Below are 17,450 nucleotides of genomic sequence, written 5' to 3' on the forward strand. Positions count from 1 at the left end.
CGGCGGAAAAAAAAAACATCAAAACGCAAGTTCGTATCTCACTTCCTCCTATACGCACCTATAACGACAAACTTGCGGAAAGGGAGAGAGACATAGGTGGCAGCCGGTGAGAGGGTACATGCCAATACGTATATATACAGCATACATACATATATATTTGTAAGGTACGTGCATATACGCGGGTATACGCGCGCCTAATATTAACGACACCCGATATGCAGATCAACACCGACAAACTGAAATCTATGCAAATGACAGAGCGTAGCGAGCAGACTGGCATTGCCATTCAAAAAGGAATCGGGTCCCCACCAGCAAACTGGTTTTCGCTCTGAATGCGCGCCCGGCGAGAATGACGACGACGACGACGACGACGCCGACGAGGAGGACGGAGCAGCGTACAGCACACATGCCTTGATATATTGGTTCCTTTATTTTTTGCGTTTTATGTTTTATGGATCAGCCTTTGTACTTGGGATGCGAGCCCATATGCATAGCACGTTTCTCCCCGCGTGTGAACCGACCCAAACTATGCGTATATCCGACGAATCGGTTTCATGATCAACTCTCTCTCTCTCTTCTCGCAGTTAGCATCATTCACGGATCTACATGTCTCCCTGACTATTACTTCGGTGCCTGCGCATGTGCACTTATACGATTATATCGATATATGTATGTATATATATATACATATATAAATTTATTTTATTTTAATATACATATATATTATATCCATATATACATATCATATTTTTCTAAACATGAGACAAAAAGTTTCCACTTGTTAGAATTGTCTAACCACTGCAGTAACCGCGTCCGGGAATGTGGAGAAAAAAAATATGAATTCTCACAATAAGACAACTTGCAGATTTTCTCATGTAACTTGAACAGATAGAATTATTTCTTTCATCTGCAAATCTGGAATGTACATTCAGCAGAACGCGGTATACGTATATTAATACTTTGTACAGATAAAATGTTTCCCCAGAAAAAACAAATCTGATCAATTTTCGAAATTGCTGCTCGCTGTCGCAATTATAATCTCTGACATCCGTTGCATAGAAGTTTTCTGAATTTTACTTAACGAATCGTTTGATGTACTTTTGGTGAAACGATTATAAACACCACATACGCGAGTCAAAGGCTCCATCGTGTATTCTTGAGTCTTAAATTTTTTCGAATTTCCATGATCAGGACACGAATAATTATCAGATAAATCTCAAGAGCCGTTATACAAGCTGCAATGCAGCAGGTTAAGCCCGTGACTGAAAATTAATTGTGAATTATTGAATGAAATTGAATGCATCCCTCGTTCCGATGGGCGGCGAAGGGGTTAAGTTATTGAAAACTGTAAAAGGACCTAATACCCGTGAAAACTTCCAGGACGTAACAGTCCGTCCAACGATAAATGGCGAACGAGGATTTTGCGCCAACGCAACGTTTATTTGCAGTAAATGCGGAAAGAACCGCGTGGCTGTTGCGGCTGACAAACAATGAGGCACCTGTTCCCGGACACGTGCTTCCCCACCTACAATAAGGGGTCTCCGTGGGTTTCCCCATGGAGTGTATTATTCCTCCTGCCTCTTCCCGCCTGCTGCCCCTCGAGTAGCCCTCGCACTCGCATTGTTTTTTCTCCTATCAACCTTGCGCCAAGTTCGGCTGCACTTGCATAGCCCTCGAGTCGTCGCGGCAGATTGTCTCTTCACCATCACTTTCAATACTCAAATTTTCAAAGGGTCGATCGCTTTTCCGCATTCGTAGGGGTGTATCGCGCGGCTCGTGAGACTCGCGATCAGCAGACTGCGGAGCACCGATCCGTCGATTAGGATTAGGTCGAACGGAAGCAGGCTTTATAACGCTAGCCGTACGGGTAGAGCTACGGGCGAGTTATGACGCTCGTTATGACGTCACGGGTACGTTACACGGTGTGTAGTGGGACGGATCGCGGTGTGCGGAAGTGCAGAAAGTGTAATATACCGGGTGTAGTATACTGGAGGTTTGAATGCATTAGGCGAGTTGCAAACGAACTGATTCAATTAGGAGGAAAATAAACTTCTCAGCCAACAGTGCGTTGTCGACTAATTTGGGTAGCTCTTTACTCTCCTCTTCCCTCCCCGCGATCGTAGAAGTGTAGTTAGCCGGACACGAGACGGCCCTATACCTCGAGCCATTATCCCATTTCGGAAGTGCAGTAATTACCTAATCCGGTTTCCGAACGCGCATACGTGTAGAACTACGGATACCCGCGGAGCGTAGTTTCTGCCAGTCCATTTCGCGGCCTAAGCCTCACGGAAAACACGCTCAAACTGCATCGTGCGCATTCGCGAGTATACTTATGTGCGCATAACGTATCGCCGTGTTTAATTACGATACAAAAAAACGCCCATTCGCACGCGCATTGCATACTTCACTGCGCCACCACAAGCTCGCGGTATATTAGTAATGTTGTTTGAATATATAATAATATGTACAATATTCTTTCGATATAATTTTCCACGATGAATATAATATGATATCGCGGGTATGGATGTACATCCTATACGACGATTATGGAATATCGAAGAAAAAAACAACAGGAAGTACAATGTCGCATAAGACGGGCGGTGTTTGTTTATTTATTTATTTATTTAATTGATTATTTAATTCTGCGTAACAATCGTATCGATTATTTTGTATAATTGTAGATGCGCACTCGTTTCACGCGCGCATGTTACATGATCGGAACAATCAGTTTTCGCGTTATAGGTACCTACAACGTGCTTATAGTCTATGAATTAACGATTTAATTCTGGTTTTTAAGCGATGACGCAACGAGCGAACGCGGCGGAGGCCGTGCGGACCCCAATAGAACGAGATGAGAGCCATTGTATGGCAATCTTATAATTTAGACAATCACTGATCAATTGAATGGACCTTTTACTACTGGTATAGCTACTATAACGTCCCAGAAGCTATTCGCCGCTGCGTTCGTGAATGATGAATGAATGAAGGAACAAACGGATGAATGGATAGATGGGACGACCGCTAACTGTTCGTAAATAACCCTATGCTTGATTCAATTACGTTCAATCGTTGGGAGCCAATAAATACAATTTAAAAATCAACGTAGGTACCATATGTTATATATATACACGTATACACACCTATACCACCTAGGCATGTCAAGCAGCGAACCGACTCTGCGGGGATAACGCAAGACTTGTATCGTTCAACGAACATTCGTGAAAATGTACGATAGTCGATGCGGTTGTGTTCTTCCTCGAGCATCGTTGATAAGAAATCCCGAGATTCCCCGCGAACTACGTACTACGCTGTCTGGTCAAGTATCGGCGGACTGTGTCACTTCCGGTTCAAATTTCCACGCGCGTTTCAAACGTACCGGTTCGTGATCGCTGCACCTACGCGACGACGATCGCAGCTAATTTAATCGAATAATCCCCGGGGCAGGTTAAAACCGATTCCATTGGGATGCTGGAACGGATTGACGTTGAATTATACAGGTGCCTGCGGGCCACGCGCCGCTATACTTTTTATCGCTTACACTTCCGTCAATTAAATTTACTCGGCAATTGTAAGTTTCGCCGTCTCCCCATTATGCCAACTGCGCAGTATACAACAATCGCGTATCGATAGCGTTTCGACTGATGTATGAAAACAAGAAAAAAAGTACAAAACAATCAGCAATTCGTTTCGTATTTTGTTAAAATATAATTATATCGCAGTAATAAATAACTGAATTCAATTTTTAATAAATTTAATCCACGAGTTCTCTGTTTGTGCAACAAATGAATGTACAATTCATTATGTTCAGGACGGAGATATAAGATATGTTTCACCACGCGATCGACGAATTGAACGGAAATGTATAGGCATATTACGTGAAAGTTGTACGAAGGGAGGGAATGGCGTACGTGTAAGTGGAATGTTACAACCTTAGGTCGGTAAAAAATAGAGAGGAAAGAGAGGAAGTAGAGAGAGATTATACAGCGATAAAGAAAAATTGACCGATATGTAATTCAAAGTAACGCTAAATGATTTTATGCTGCACGCGGTGAGCTCTCGATTACGGTGTAATGATACACATGCGTGCATATGCTGAAAACAAGTTTATTATAGCGGGGAAATCGGTTATCAGAGGAGACTGGGTGTTCGTGCCGCAGCGCTACTTCCTGCAAACTTATCAATCGTTTCGCCACAGCGCTCTCTTCGGTTTTAGGATTTTAATTGCGGTTAGGGAGCAGCATTCGTTAATATAAATATACACAACAATTTATGTATCGCATTTCTTAACTCTGAGCCACGTGTCTCGTTCGAAATATTTTTTCTCCGAGGCGTATAGGTCGTAGGTATACACGTGTAATATAAAATGTACAACTCCGTTAAACATTATGTACTCTCAACGAACCGTAGAGTTCCAATTAATATCCGAGGCTGTTTTTATTTTCTCGTCGTTTATTTATTTCCTGTATTTTGTTTTTCATTTATTTTATTACGCGTACCTACACTCCATTAATATATTGGTGGGAAATTGCCGTCAATGTGACAATTAGAGGAAAGGGTTTTTCAAAGGTTATAAATATGTATACGATCCCGGCACGCTTTCGAAACCCTTTCTTATACGCGGGAGCGAGTTTAAAACAAATGAAATTCGCTTCAACTAATCAGCTATAATTAATTTTTCGCACCTCTACACAGCTCTCATATACATACATAAATTATTTCATTTTTTCTTGGCCCACGGGCACAACATTTTTCGAACCACTTGAAAAACCATTAAATTTAATCGTCTTATCTTGATTGGGACAATCCTTCCGGCGTTGCGATGGTGGAATTGAGATAATCAAGACCCAATTGGATCATATAATACATACGTACGTTTTATTCCGCTCGACAGCGAGGCAGCACGATATATAGCAGACTCGCGGCTGATTAAGAAATATTTTCAAACAATTAGCCACGATAATCAACTAATAACACAAGATAAAATTACTCGTATAGTTTATAAGATATTTGTGCGCTGCAGTGACACGTTCCGAGGAACGTTTCGTTAAAAACCGACCTGTGCACACTTTTCTTTTCTTGTACGGAACACGCATGCAGGCACTATACATACATGTATACATACGTGTATAAACGTGTATGTATAAAACAGCGTATACCTATACGCGTACTCATATTACCGGTAGCGTGTTCGAAATCAGTTTAGTGTGTGAAGTACCAAAGGAGTTCTTTGTTTTCGGGTACGGGTCACGTCGGCCGGCTCGATCCGTGGGCTAAAACAACTTTAACGCGATGCTTTATGCCTCTAACACCATTATACACTCACGAGTCTTGATCCAGAAAAGTATATTGGACAAGCCTATTCCTTGCTCACCTACGCGTATACATATTCCTGTTACACGTATTATTGTAACACAAAGCGTGCGAGAGAGTTTCCAAATATACAAAACAATAAATGTCAATAACGTATCCACGGACAAATCACAAATATATATAAACGACAGTAAATCTGCCGTGAATGTACCTATATCCGAAGCAGCTGCTGCGATTGGATAAGTTACCGAAAAAACACAACGATCGAAGGAAATAAACGAGTAAAATATGCCGCAAAATTCATATGGATCCTCAGAACAATCTATAATTATATGCCATCCTGAATGAGGCATTAAAGAAACGGTTATACATTTCATCAACATGTTCGGGATGAATGGTGAGAAAGTAGATTCTTATATCCCATATGAAATCTGGTGCTCTTGCAAGACTGCCAGTCAACAAGGTGTCGGTACGTATTATTACCAGAGAGAGGTGGCTGGCAATGAGAGGTAAGTACGAAGAAGCGAATCCACTGGTCCTCCTATAAACGACCGCCGCGCCACTTGATCGTCGTAAGTCTGCGAGATGGACGCGCTCTGCTGGGCGTAGTGACCGGTACCATAAATCCAGAAGACAAGCTTCGTTTCTTTCCGTCCATCTTATTCTTTCTTCGTTATACACAGTGCGTTATACATTACGAAATCGAGAGGGCGGTCCCGGCGATTATCATTCAACTTTACGCTCCGTTTCGAGATCGCACCGACATGCACCTGCGGCTCCTCTCGGCCGCTGGATCGGCGTCGCGAGATCAGAGAGGATCGAGGCATCCTCGAGCGGTGCCAGAGGCCAGGTTCGGGGGTCGCGGGTCACGACCCGGGCCAAACGTCTCACGTGCCTGACGCATCTGTTCCTCGGGATACGACTTCAACGATCCGCGGTTGACAGCCAGCTGCGATGTTCTTGGACGCGATCATTGTCTGGGCATTTTTACAGGTTTGTGTTACTTGCCGAACGGTTATTGCAATCGGAGTTCCGGATGCCTGAGGCTCTCGAGGAAAGGTTACACTGTTTGAAAAATTGCAATTCATTTGGAGATACATTATAACGCGTATGGTAGTAGAGCTGAATTTTTAACGTGCCAATTCTCGAGGTATTCGTTCAATTTTTCCTTTCTTGTTTTTTATTAGTGATCGAACATTGAGCGAACGGACCAAATACGTACAACGATGATCGGTTTTTTTGCTCACCGAGAACAATCGGCGCGTTGAGCGGTTCGGTATTTACCCATAAACGCGAGGCATGGGAGGGAAGAAGCGGGTCGGTTAGTTAGTGGTTAGTTAGTCCGTCCGTTGGTTCGGTAGACGGAAAATACGACTACACGTATATATGGTGTATTTTTAGAGTGTGGGTGAATCACTGTTTGGCCGCGGCAGTCGCGCCGGCAGGTCGCTGAGAGTCGTTTCGACGACCAGCCAAATCACTTATTTCAGAAATAAACACCACGCGAGGAAATTATAATAGACGGAAAATGTACGGGAGTTGTGGATTAAGCTCCGTTGGCGGTGGTAACGAACTACCGCTTTCGCGTGATATCAAGACGTGAAATTGATTCTCCAATTCCATTCGTCCCGGCACAAAGAGAGGCTGCGAACTTTACATTCCGCGTAATAGGTAAATCCTCGAATCGAACGCATCTGTCGGCACAGGCGGCTTCGTACGTCCCCTGCTCACGCACGTGTATATGTTTGACGGACGCAGCTGGTCGTCGAAGATCGCGGGGAAGACGCTCGAGGATCGTAAAAATTTCAAAGCTGTAAATCAAATAGCGCAGCAGCTCCCGAGAGAGTCCCGAAGGGGTTGAAGAGCCGGGAGAGGGAGGAGAGGGAGGAGCGGAGACGCCGGCCGTCGGACGTCGCCGCGTCGTTGACGGTGGGAAGGAAGAGCGCGCGCAAGCTCTCCGTAAACGCTCGAGACGCATAATCGTTGTTTGGGTTTGCGCGAAAGGCCGGCCGAGGCGAGTTTCGCGGGCTTCGCTTTCCTCCTAGACTCGACATAGACGACTAGAGACGGGCCGAGCTAGACTAACCAAATGAAAACGTTCAGCTGGAAATAAAGCGCCTGCGCTATTTCTGTCATCCTCCTCCTCCTCCTCCTCCGCCACCTTCGCCTCCTCGTGCATATAATCTCGGACGCATTGACACCTGCGGTCGGCTAGAAAACGTTCATTAACCGCGCTACTAACGGTTACATTCTAGGGAGATGTAGACGGAGTCGGAGCGGTAGATAAGAGGATGATGGGGATGGAGGTAGGGGAAGGGGGAGGATAGTCCAGTTCGTAAAACTCATCCGGCCGCCCGTTGAACCCTTTACTTCCATGCAATCGCGGGCCGACGACGCGACGCGCGGATGCTGCACGCTGTACGAACGCAATGCGTGAGTCAGTCAGTCGGAGCCAAAGAGCGGTGGAAGCTGCTGCCACCGCACGGGAATTTCGTCAAGTTGTCGGTACGGGGTTTCCCCCTCCTCGACCGTTGTGGCCAAAGTTTTGTCACCCCGTGCGCTCCGAACTTGGTCTCTTCGAGGTGTTTGAGGTCTGAGGGAATGCCTGAGGAATATGCCCGATGACAATTGTCGGTGGCGATGTTTTTTTTTTTTTTTTTATCTGCGAGCCGATAGATTTAATCACAGGTATACGGAAAGATAAGGGCCTATGGGTGGGTGACGCTATCGCGATTCGGGTTTGACAAATCACGATATTCGACGGTATTAGTGTTATAAATCAATCCCAAGATGAGTAAGTAAACACGCGTATGTGTAATAAGCATTAAATCGCGTTCTAGAAAACTGTTGTACATACGGACGGACAGAGTTATGGCGATGTTTTTCTCTTCACCGTCGACGAACGACGTAATTTAATATTATAACGACCGTCGATAAAATGCGCAGATTTTTTACAACGAGGTACGTTGCACCGCGCGCGGAACGTTTGCCAAAAATCAATTTTTCCTTTCTCATTTTCCCCGCAGCTGCATCCTCACGCTGCACTGTACGACTCTGTAGGGAACGTCAAAGATTTCCAGGAAGGAATTTCTCGTCCGGCCGCGTGCATGTGACAATATTTATAGACACCGATATCTCCCCCCGACGTCTTCAGCCAGAGTGATCCTACAGTCGGTCGAACCGTTTCGAGAACGTGTAACGCGTTGGTACCCGTCCTCGGGATGTCGGATTCGTACGATAAAAGAATCCGAACCGAACGCGCTCCGCGGCGGTACGATCAAAGAGTAGGTACAACGAAAGAGAGCGAAGAGAGGAGAGAGGAACCCGCGTCTACGTTCGACGACAATTCTCTCCCCGCGAGATGTTCGGTAGGTTCCTTCTTCTTCCTGGGATGGAAAGGCGACTGCGGGGGGCGAGAAGGGGAGGAAGATCTAACCGCGAGTAGAATAAATTAATTCCAGAAACTAATTGGACCACTTTGTTTAAAGGGGCAACGTTTACCGTTTGACGACAGTTTGCCGAATGTTAAATCTCTCGTACATCGTTATACCAACGTGTACGGGCTTTGATCGCCGTTGCAGATCCGATAAAAAGACAGGCAAACACACTCGCCCGATGTTCTTCCAACCCGGTCATTTCGTAGCCAAATATTTCTCTTATAAATTCGTCGCGACGGGTTCGATAATCGGGGGTGAATTACGGTGATAATATAGCATCGAGTGACCGCGACTGTAAACGCTATCGATATGGTTTTGCAACCGTGACGAAGACGCGGAAAATTTCAAAGAGATTCGTCGACTCGTTGGAAGCTTGCGTGGAATGAGATTCGCAGGCACGCAGACTTGTTAGAGATTCAATAATATTTCACGGGAATTACATCAATCATTGCAGAGGAAACTTCCTTCTGCGGTAGCTGGCAACTATTTCTAATATACCGCTACGCGCGCATACATACGCTTATATATCCGAAATCTCCGCATGTGAAATTAATGTCGCAATAACTTTGGTAATAACTTAGCTGTCAATCACGAGTTTCAACTTCCCGCGTTGCTTCTGTACGTATAAGGTACCTTCTTACGGAAGCAGCGTTCCTTCGCAAACCAATTCACCTGTCTGGTATTACTCGCGCCTCGAAATCGACGCGATACATTTACATCCTGAATTGTTATCATATCGAAGTTAGTCACGTTATCGCAACGACTCGTTGCTGAGTAAAAACCGTCATTCCGCGACTTTGGAACTGTCTGAAATTCAGGAAGCCGTAATAAAAAAAAAACACACTCACATTTCGAAATCTTAGTTCCTCGAGAATTATTGTAAAATTAATAAAATAATAGTGATTTTTTCCCTAACGTTTCGTTACGGTAACGTTACTAACTTCAACCTCGCGAATCACCGAATCCCTGTATTTCACCTGATTGTAAATAACTTTCGTCAAAAGCGAATCATCGATTCACCCGAAAATAGTTTCCTCGACTAGCCGCGGAACGATTATTAATTTTCTCGCGAATCGAAGTCTCCGCGGTGCGACGTACAAGGATCGTATCCACTTTCTTTTTTTTAAACGCCCAATTGAAATCTTCGAGATTCTTACCTGCTGCCAGAACTGGGCGAGAAGGTAGATCCTCTCCTTCTTGAAGAGCCAGTCCATCGACTGCATGGCCTGTAGGTCGAGTGAGTTGGCCTCCGCGGAGGCCTGCATGTTAACAATTGCCGCGGAGTTAAGGGGTTGCTGAAGAGCCGCTGCGACTGAGGTCTTGCTGCCTGCAGCTACGAGGTTCGCGTGGTAAACCGTAGCGGGAGCATCTTCGGCCCCAGAAGCCAATAATTGGGCCCCGATTGGCGCAGAAGGCCCCTGGAGGCCCAACGACGAAGCCACTTTGACGGATTGCTTTGACTGATCGTCAGGTATACCGATAAACAGCCTCGTCCTTTTCCGCCGTGGTTTTTTATCCTTCGACCTTCCCGATTTACCGTGGTTTCCGTTTCCTCACTGCACCCTCAGTCTTTTCCTTCTTTCCTCCTTCCTTCTTCTCTTCCTCTTCTTCTTCTTCAGCCGCGAAGTGCTTCTTACAGGCACCGCAGCAGCCTCTCAGCGAGATGTTAACGAAAACGCATATTATCACTTCCGTTGTTCCAAAATTCGTGAAGTTCACCACCCGAACTTTGAAAACTACCTTTGTCACAGTTCACGTGTATCGATCAGCCTTTTCCGCTGCATCGCGTCGTCGCTTATTCGGTACGTACGGATCACCCCTGATTTTTTCACACCATTTTTACTATCGTAACTTTTTCTCTTTATTTTAATTTTTTTATTTTTTTTCCAACCCCCGACACTCCGGTCTTATCCGGCCTTTTCGTTTACCGCGAGGCACGAGAAACTTTCATCAACGAGGGACAAACCAAACGAAAAGTAACTGAAAAAAAACCAGTACGTCGTCGTTTTCTTCTCGCTGCACTTTGCGATACAACACTGCTACGGTACATGTGTTTCAGATTGCCGGGTAAACGACAATTTTTTCTTCACCAATTACGTCGCGTGCGATAATCGTTGTTTGTACAAGACGGTTGCTTTGTAACAAAGTTCACTCATCACTTGTTCCCGGTTTTGCCGAAGGTAGCCGGTGTTTCACAGCGTGCGGATGATCGGAGGTCGCGTTTCCGGTATCTTGATCCTTCGAAATTCAATTCACTATATAACTACACGTCGATCGGTGTCACACTGCGAAAACTCTTGTAATACATGCAGTCAATGCGACGCCGAATATTGTTTATTCCCGCTCGCTCGTTGGAAGTGTGTAAATTAACTTCCTTCCGCCTTCCGATGTTTATTATTTATATTCGTTTTATTGCGTATGCGTACGGATGCACGACATTCACTGCATCGCCTCTACGCGTGTGGAGGGGTGGGAGTTTTTAATTATTACACGCGATAACCGATCGGAAGCATTAACCGGAGCTCGGTCAACACGTTCGAGATTTTCAATTTCGCAGCTTCCGAAAAAAATCAGTATATACATCGATTCGCGCCGCTGTCGCGTCACGGGAACCGGTCGGTAGGATAATTATATACATGTGTAATATTAGAATTAAAAAAAATTTGATATTTAATATCGTTGAGAAAACTGCACTTCATATACACACTGAACGATCGATAACGAATAGTCCTTGCATTATTCCCTCTTCAGTCGATAGTTTATGCAGGTTACAATCGCGTATTGTTTTCACTTGCCAATTGATATTTACTTTCGGTTAAACGTCGCTGCAGCGCGATGCGATGCGCCTGACCAACGCTCAAGCCGATTTCAAGAGAGACCCGTCCTAGCAGGCTCCTAACCTGAAACTAAGAGCTACTGAAAGTCCGATGCGAGGCTTGGAGGAGTGACGGTCGAGGAAGCGGGGATGGGCGGGGCCTCGGAGCCTCGGTGGGGTTCGCCAGCCCCTCGACCGGCCAATCGGAGCGCCCCGTTCATCCCCACTAGGGGTGGAAAACGCCTCATACCGCGGCGATGCCGCGGAGTGGGATTACGGCGGTCCTGGAGGGGGGCGAGGAGGACAGGAAAGAAACGAGAGGCTGGCTAGGTGGTCCCCTGCACCAGATCTCTCATATTTTCCCGACCCCGACCACCGTCGACCGCCCTTTTTCACTCCGAGCCACCCCGCGATCTGCCAATCCCTACGAGCCGTCGATTCCTCCGAAGGATGACCGTCTTACGCGAAGCCGAGAGCGTGTGATCGGAAGCTTTACTCCGTGGAAAATCGGATGCCAATTGTACTCGTACGCGCGACGCAATGTTCATAGGTCAGTGCAGGAAACGGAATGGTAAGAACGGAAGAAAAAAAAAAAAAACATTATTCGACCCAAAGTATGTTGGGGGTGAATTGTGTAAGGGAGCGATTGAAACGAGCCGCGGAATCGACACCGTTTGTCACCCTATTTGCGTACGTCACACACCCTTGGCACCGAGTAAAATGGAGAGATGGATCGAAAAAAAAAAAAAAGAAAATGCAAAAATATCCAGGAACAAAAAGAGAAATCGGGGGAGGGCGGGAGGGGGGATATCGGGGAAACAAAATGGGAATAATAGGAAATACAAAGACCGACACTGCGGAGGTAGGTATATTCTAATGGGCATGTGCGTGCTGATAATAGGATGTGTCCATGACTACTGACAGAAAAGGTTACTTAGGGAACTACTCGTGTCCGTGACCGCGCTGCTGCCGCGATCCAGTGTCGATATAACCGTTTCAACACTTTCTGGTCAACGGCCCCCCGGCCACAGATTTGAATAACAAAGTAACCGAACTTGCGAAAATTGAAAAAAATTCACTAAATTTATCAAACTTCATTTCTACACCTGTTTTAGGAAGGACCTCATTAAATCTCGATAAATTCCTCATCTATTTTCTAATCTTCGGATTTCGATTTTATTACATACTCGTAGCTTATTTTCCTTCTTCGTAATTATTGGAGAACAGAACTATTAAAGATATAAAAAGGTTGTAAGGAGGTTGTTCGGAAGATACCGATGTGTCACGATTTGGACAAGATGAAGCTGCTACATTATGTTTAGGCACGACGAGTTTCATAGACGCGTACGGAAGCGCAAAAAATAAATAAAAATATTTCCGTCGCGTTACGCGTGCACGCTTTAGGGATCGCGCCATTAGCGATGACAATTAGCACGACCTGTCACCTGCCGTTGTGATTCTGCTGAAAAGCGTGTATAAAGCGATCGGTAAATTGGGCTCGTTACCGTTCAACGTTTGAACCTACATGCATATTGTACAATAATGTAGACCTAATTGATTGGCTCTTCAGAATAATTCTCGTCGATATTAAGTCTATACGGTTATAAAGACTTTTTTCCGATATCACAAAATTCATGCCGCGTGAACGTACCGGTAATAGTTTAATTTTTAACACGATTTCTAATTCTTCGCGGATGTATAGGCACCCTGTTACGCCTGTGGGTAAAGGTACATATTATCGTACACAAGTCACACAAGTGTCTGCGTGTGGGTGAAAACGTAGCTGCACATGTATGAAGTCGTTCTAGCACTCAGCGTGTTTGGTCATTTCTAAACTTTACGGGACAGTAAAATTATAAAAATGTTTCCGAGGGAGTGTCAGCTGTAGTATTGGTATTTAAAATTTTTCGAATTAGGTACGTTACCGGAGACTATGACGATATATTTTTATTTTTGGTTTTTATTTTTTTTTACATGTAAAGCCATTCCAGACGACGGCTATTGGGCAGCTGAACGTTTGGTTATCTATGACTTCCGAAATATTATGTGTATAATAATGTATTCTCGCCTATATAATCCGCCCCGCTTTTTTGCTTCTATTTAACATCGTTGACGCGTGCGAGAATTTAACGACGATTTGATTCAATTTTTGGCTCAATTCATTATTTACTTTCTCTACCCCTTTAGACAACCTTGTGCTGTGGTGCAAATTTTTTACCGCCGAAAACGTTATACAATCGTCAACCGAGAGATAAATTTTCTGTAATTTCAGATTTTCCAACGTCGTAAAACATGTTCCCTATAACGTTTCGAAAATAGTCAATTCCGGCTTGGCTTGATTCGGCATATTTCGAGTCAGATTTGGCTATTTCGTAGCACCACCTTCGTCGCTAGATCCTACGAGTGTGTACAACCTACCGATTCACAGATACGGGACAGTCAACAGGAAATGTTTACCACGAAACTTTTAACCTGCAGCCAGTACATTTTCTCTGCCCCGTGATTTATACCGGTATTAGTTTCGCACGTACATGGAGTAGTAGCCGTCTCACACATACGTAGGCACGCGGGGAGAAATTACGAAAGTTCGTTAATATACCGGGACTACCGAACTGCGGGCTGGTGTGCTGCGGTGGGTATTTGGAAAAATGGATACACGCTTCACTCGATATTTGTTTTATGCAGAAATATTTAGTTCGTTGGCGTAAATACGTATACATCGATTCGCGTTGATTTTCAAGAATTACTGATATTCACCGCGTATTGTACGTACAATGAATACAAGATGCGAAAATATATCCTCCGCACATGAATTCATTTTGCGATTTACATTGTGAACTCTGACTGCAGAATTGTCACGCGAAGACCAAATTCGAGAATTGCAGTATCCCTGTTTGAAATATCGAATGACCAAATGCCAATAGCAATTATCATCGACTCGAGATTGCCAGGGTCGTTGTAGGAAGCACCAAGAGCACCGATCAGATTGTAACGAAGCGAACCGTATTTATTATGAATCGTCGATTATTGCTAGGAATTTCGCTGCGTCTCGTGAACCTCGTTCTTTTCCAAACATCCCACGATACTCAATATCATTTCGCGTGATAACGCGAACCTTATTAAACGCGTATACCTACACTATACACAGACACACGCGCACACACGTGCGTATAAGAACGAGGCCATGGAACCAGCGTCGGTGTGATTGTAACCATATATCGCGACTGAAAGGACGGCAGAATGGACGGACGAGAGACAGACAGGCAGAAAGATGGACAGACAGAGAGACAAACGCCGGACGGACACACGGGCACCAGGTTCACGAGCCTCTCCCATGGCCATCGGGATTCGAGATGAGCCATGAGCCATGAGCTCGCCTCAAGTCGCCGTACCTACTTTGTCGGATAAGCGAATTTTTACACCGGATATCTTTTTATCTCAAATAGGATCGTCCGCGTACCGCAGATATATGTGTATAATGTGTAACCTATAGCGTGTACACGTCGCGAGGATAGCCAAGAAATATGTGGCTGGTGTTTTGCGAGAAATAAAATAAAAAAAAAAAAAAAAAAGAAGAAAAACAATACAAATCGACAAATCGAATAAAGCCAAGAAGTCGGAAAAATTGGAAATATCTTGCCGAAGCTGAGAGATTCGATTCTACCACTCGGGAATATCGTTCAAACGTTGAACAAAATATATCGCGAATATTTTTAATCCCGTCCAGAGAATTACCCTCAGTCATTCCGGTGTAATTAATTTTTATTTTTCTCATTTAGCAACGAGGCGATCGTGATTAATTTCGTGAGTTTAATTTTGAGTTATTAACAATTACAATAGTTCTGTGGTGTGTGTCCATATCGCGATGGTGCGGTCAGCGGTTAAGTTAGGTACGTCTTACCTACGCGTCTATCGTGTACACACGTACGAATTTCTAGGAAATGATTAATTTTAACAAACATCTCGATTACGTCAATTGATCTTCGCGTATGGGTAGTGGGATATATAAAACTGCTGGTATTTCGCGTCACGGATACTGCACACGTTATATGTGTAGGTATATTCGCCTAGATCGTTTAGATTTACGAACCAGTGACGAATACCGGGTATCCAAAATGAGTCTGGCATCGAATCGACTTGCATCTCCGCGTACAAGTGTCAAAACAGATTACTTGATTCACTTTTATTTATTTTTTTTTATGTGACAGAGAGAATTTTTTGAATGAAAAGAAAAGGAATTCAGTCACGGAATATTTTTCGATCCGGGATTTTACAAGACCGACTATTTGCACACATGTATAAAGCTTGAAGTAGAGATACGAAAATTCTCATGTTCTGTGAGAAGGTCTCATATGCGATCAAAGCGCAGCAGCTCGCAGATACCGAAGAAGACGAAGAAGAAGAAGAAGAATAGAAGTAGAAGCAAAGGCACATCACTGGCGGTTACATGTTAATGCTGCGGTATAGTATGTATAAGAATAACGCGGTGTAATCGTAGCTATAGGCGGACTCATGTTTAACTTTCAAGTTTGATGACCGCCCGCAAAGATAATAAGTTTATACGTAGGTACGTTATAAGCTTATTACGTGTATATATAATTCTAATGCCGCTAGAATCTTGCCTCTGTCACGTTTTTATCATATTGCGTTTTAACTTTCATAGAACCTACTCGACGCATCGCACGTGTGCAATTGGCCAAACTATAACAATTCACTCGCTCGCGTGGCTAGTAGGTGCGAAATTGAATGAAATATGCAGCGGTGCAGTTTTACGCACGGATGTATCAACACGATGCAACTCGTCAAACTTTGGCGGTTGTGGAGCAGAGAGAAAAAAAATTCAATACAAATACCACTCTGCATGCACCGTATGTAATATTCCTCAACGAAATATAAGCGTAATCACCGCGATAACTGGAATAATACGTCAGCTTCGTCAGCTGATTTGCGAATCGGTTTCCCTACGGTAGGTTGAAATTTCCCAATATTTCCACGCGGCGTTTGATTCGTGCAATTTGTTTTTTTTTTGATTTTATTCGTACCTCATCCGTCAGTAGTCGCGCACACCTGTTATCTACGATTATAACTTTCAAAGGGAGAAGAAAAAGGAAAAAAAAAACGTATGAAAATATCGTATGAAGAAAAAATTGTAAAAATGGTGCAACACGTAATCACAAACACAATCACAATAAACGTAGAGGGGTTTGTTCTTGAAGAATCACCTGCAGTATTCACTGGTTGATATATATGCTTGCATATATACGGGATGCGCTCATGGCTGCGTTTCACATACACGTATCTGATATACGTGAAATATATATATCTTGAATTGCAGCGCATAATGTCTCATTGTTAGCCCGATGATTCCAAAATCTTATATTACACGCGAAAAGAAAAAACTGTCTTTGTTTTTGTTAATCTCGTTTCTCCTTTAAGTCGCAATTTTCTTCATCAATATACGTGTTGTATATAAATCTCGGAAGTTTACTGGTACGTATGTACGTACACAGGTATGTACACATACGTATGTATATGTATATATAATTGTTTTTTTTCTTATTACAATGCACTTGTGACTAACTGCAGCAACGTATCACGGTACCAATCTCGCATAGTACGGTGATGCGACTAGGCCTGTGTTCTGGCCAAGACTAAACCGAGCCGCGCACTTCTGCAGCCCTCTCTGTCATCCCTCCGATACGCACTTGCCGTGCCGGGAAACTATTGTCTGGCCCAGCCGGCGAGTCCCTTTCTCTTCGAGACTCTCGACCCGCGGCCCGGTTCCCGTTTGCGGAAAATAACCGGCCCCGAGTCCCGTACCACTAATCCCGTTGCGAATTCCCCGCAACCGTTGTGCCTCGTCATCGCGGCCTCGCCGTCATCCCCCG

General features: G+C 44.4%; 1 protein-coding gene across 9 annotated transcripts in view; it reads right to left on the reverse strand.

Annotated features, from left to right (window-relative positions):
• The window catches only part of LOC124177194 (homeobox protein cut), a 94,035-nt gene extending 76,849 nt beyond the window's left edge, over positions 1-17,186 (reverse strand). For 8 of the 9 annotated variants that reach the window (XM_046559324.1, XM_046559323.1, XM_046559319.1 and 5 more), the window contains exons 1-2: positions 16,785-17,186; positions 9,905-11,660 (exon numbers count right to left, since the gene is read on the reverse strand). In XM_046559324.1, the coding sequence (XP_046415280.1) occupies positions 9,905-10,012 (108 nt within the window). In that variant the 5' untranslated portion in view covers positions 10,013-11,660; positions 16,785-17,186. The remainder of the gene's footprint in view (positions 1-9,904; positions 11,661-16,784) is intronic. The other variant, XM_046559317.1, reaches the window with a different exon arrangement.
• Positions 17,187-17,450: the final 264 nt, after the last annotated feature.

This window comes from Neodiprion fabricii, chromosome 3 (assembly GCF_021155785.1).
Source record: "Neodiprion fabricii isolate iyNeoFabr1 chromosome 3, iyNeoFabr1.1, whole genome shotgun sequence".
NCBI classification, from domain to species: domain Eukaryota; kingdom Metazoa; phylum Arthropoda; class Insecta; order Hymenoptera; family Diprionidae; genus Neodiprion; species Neodiprion fabricii.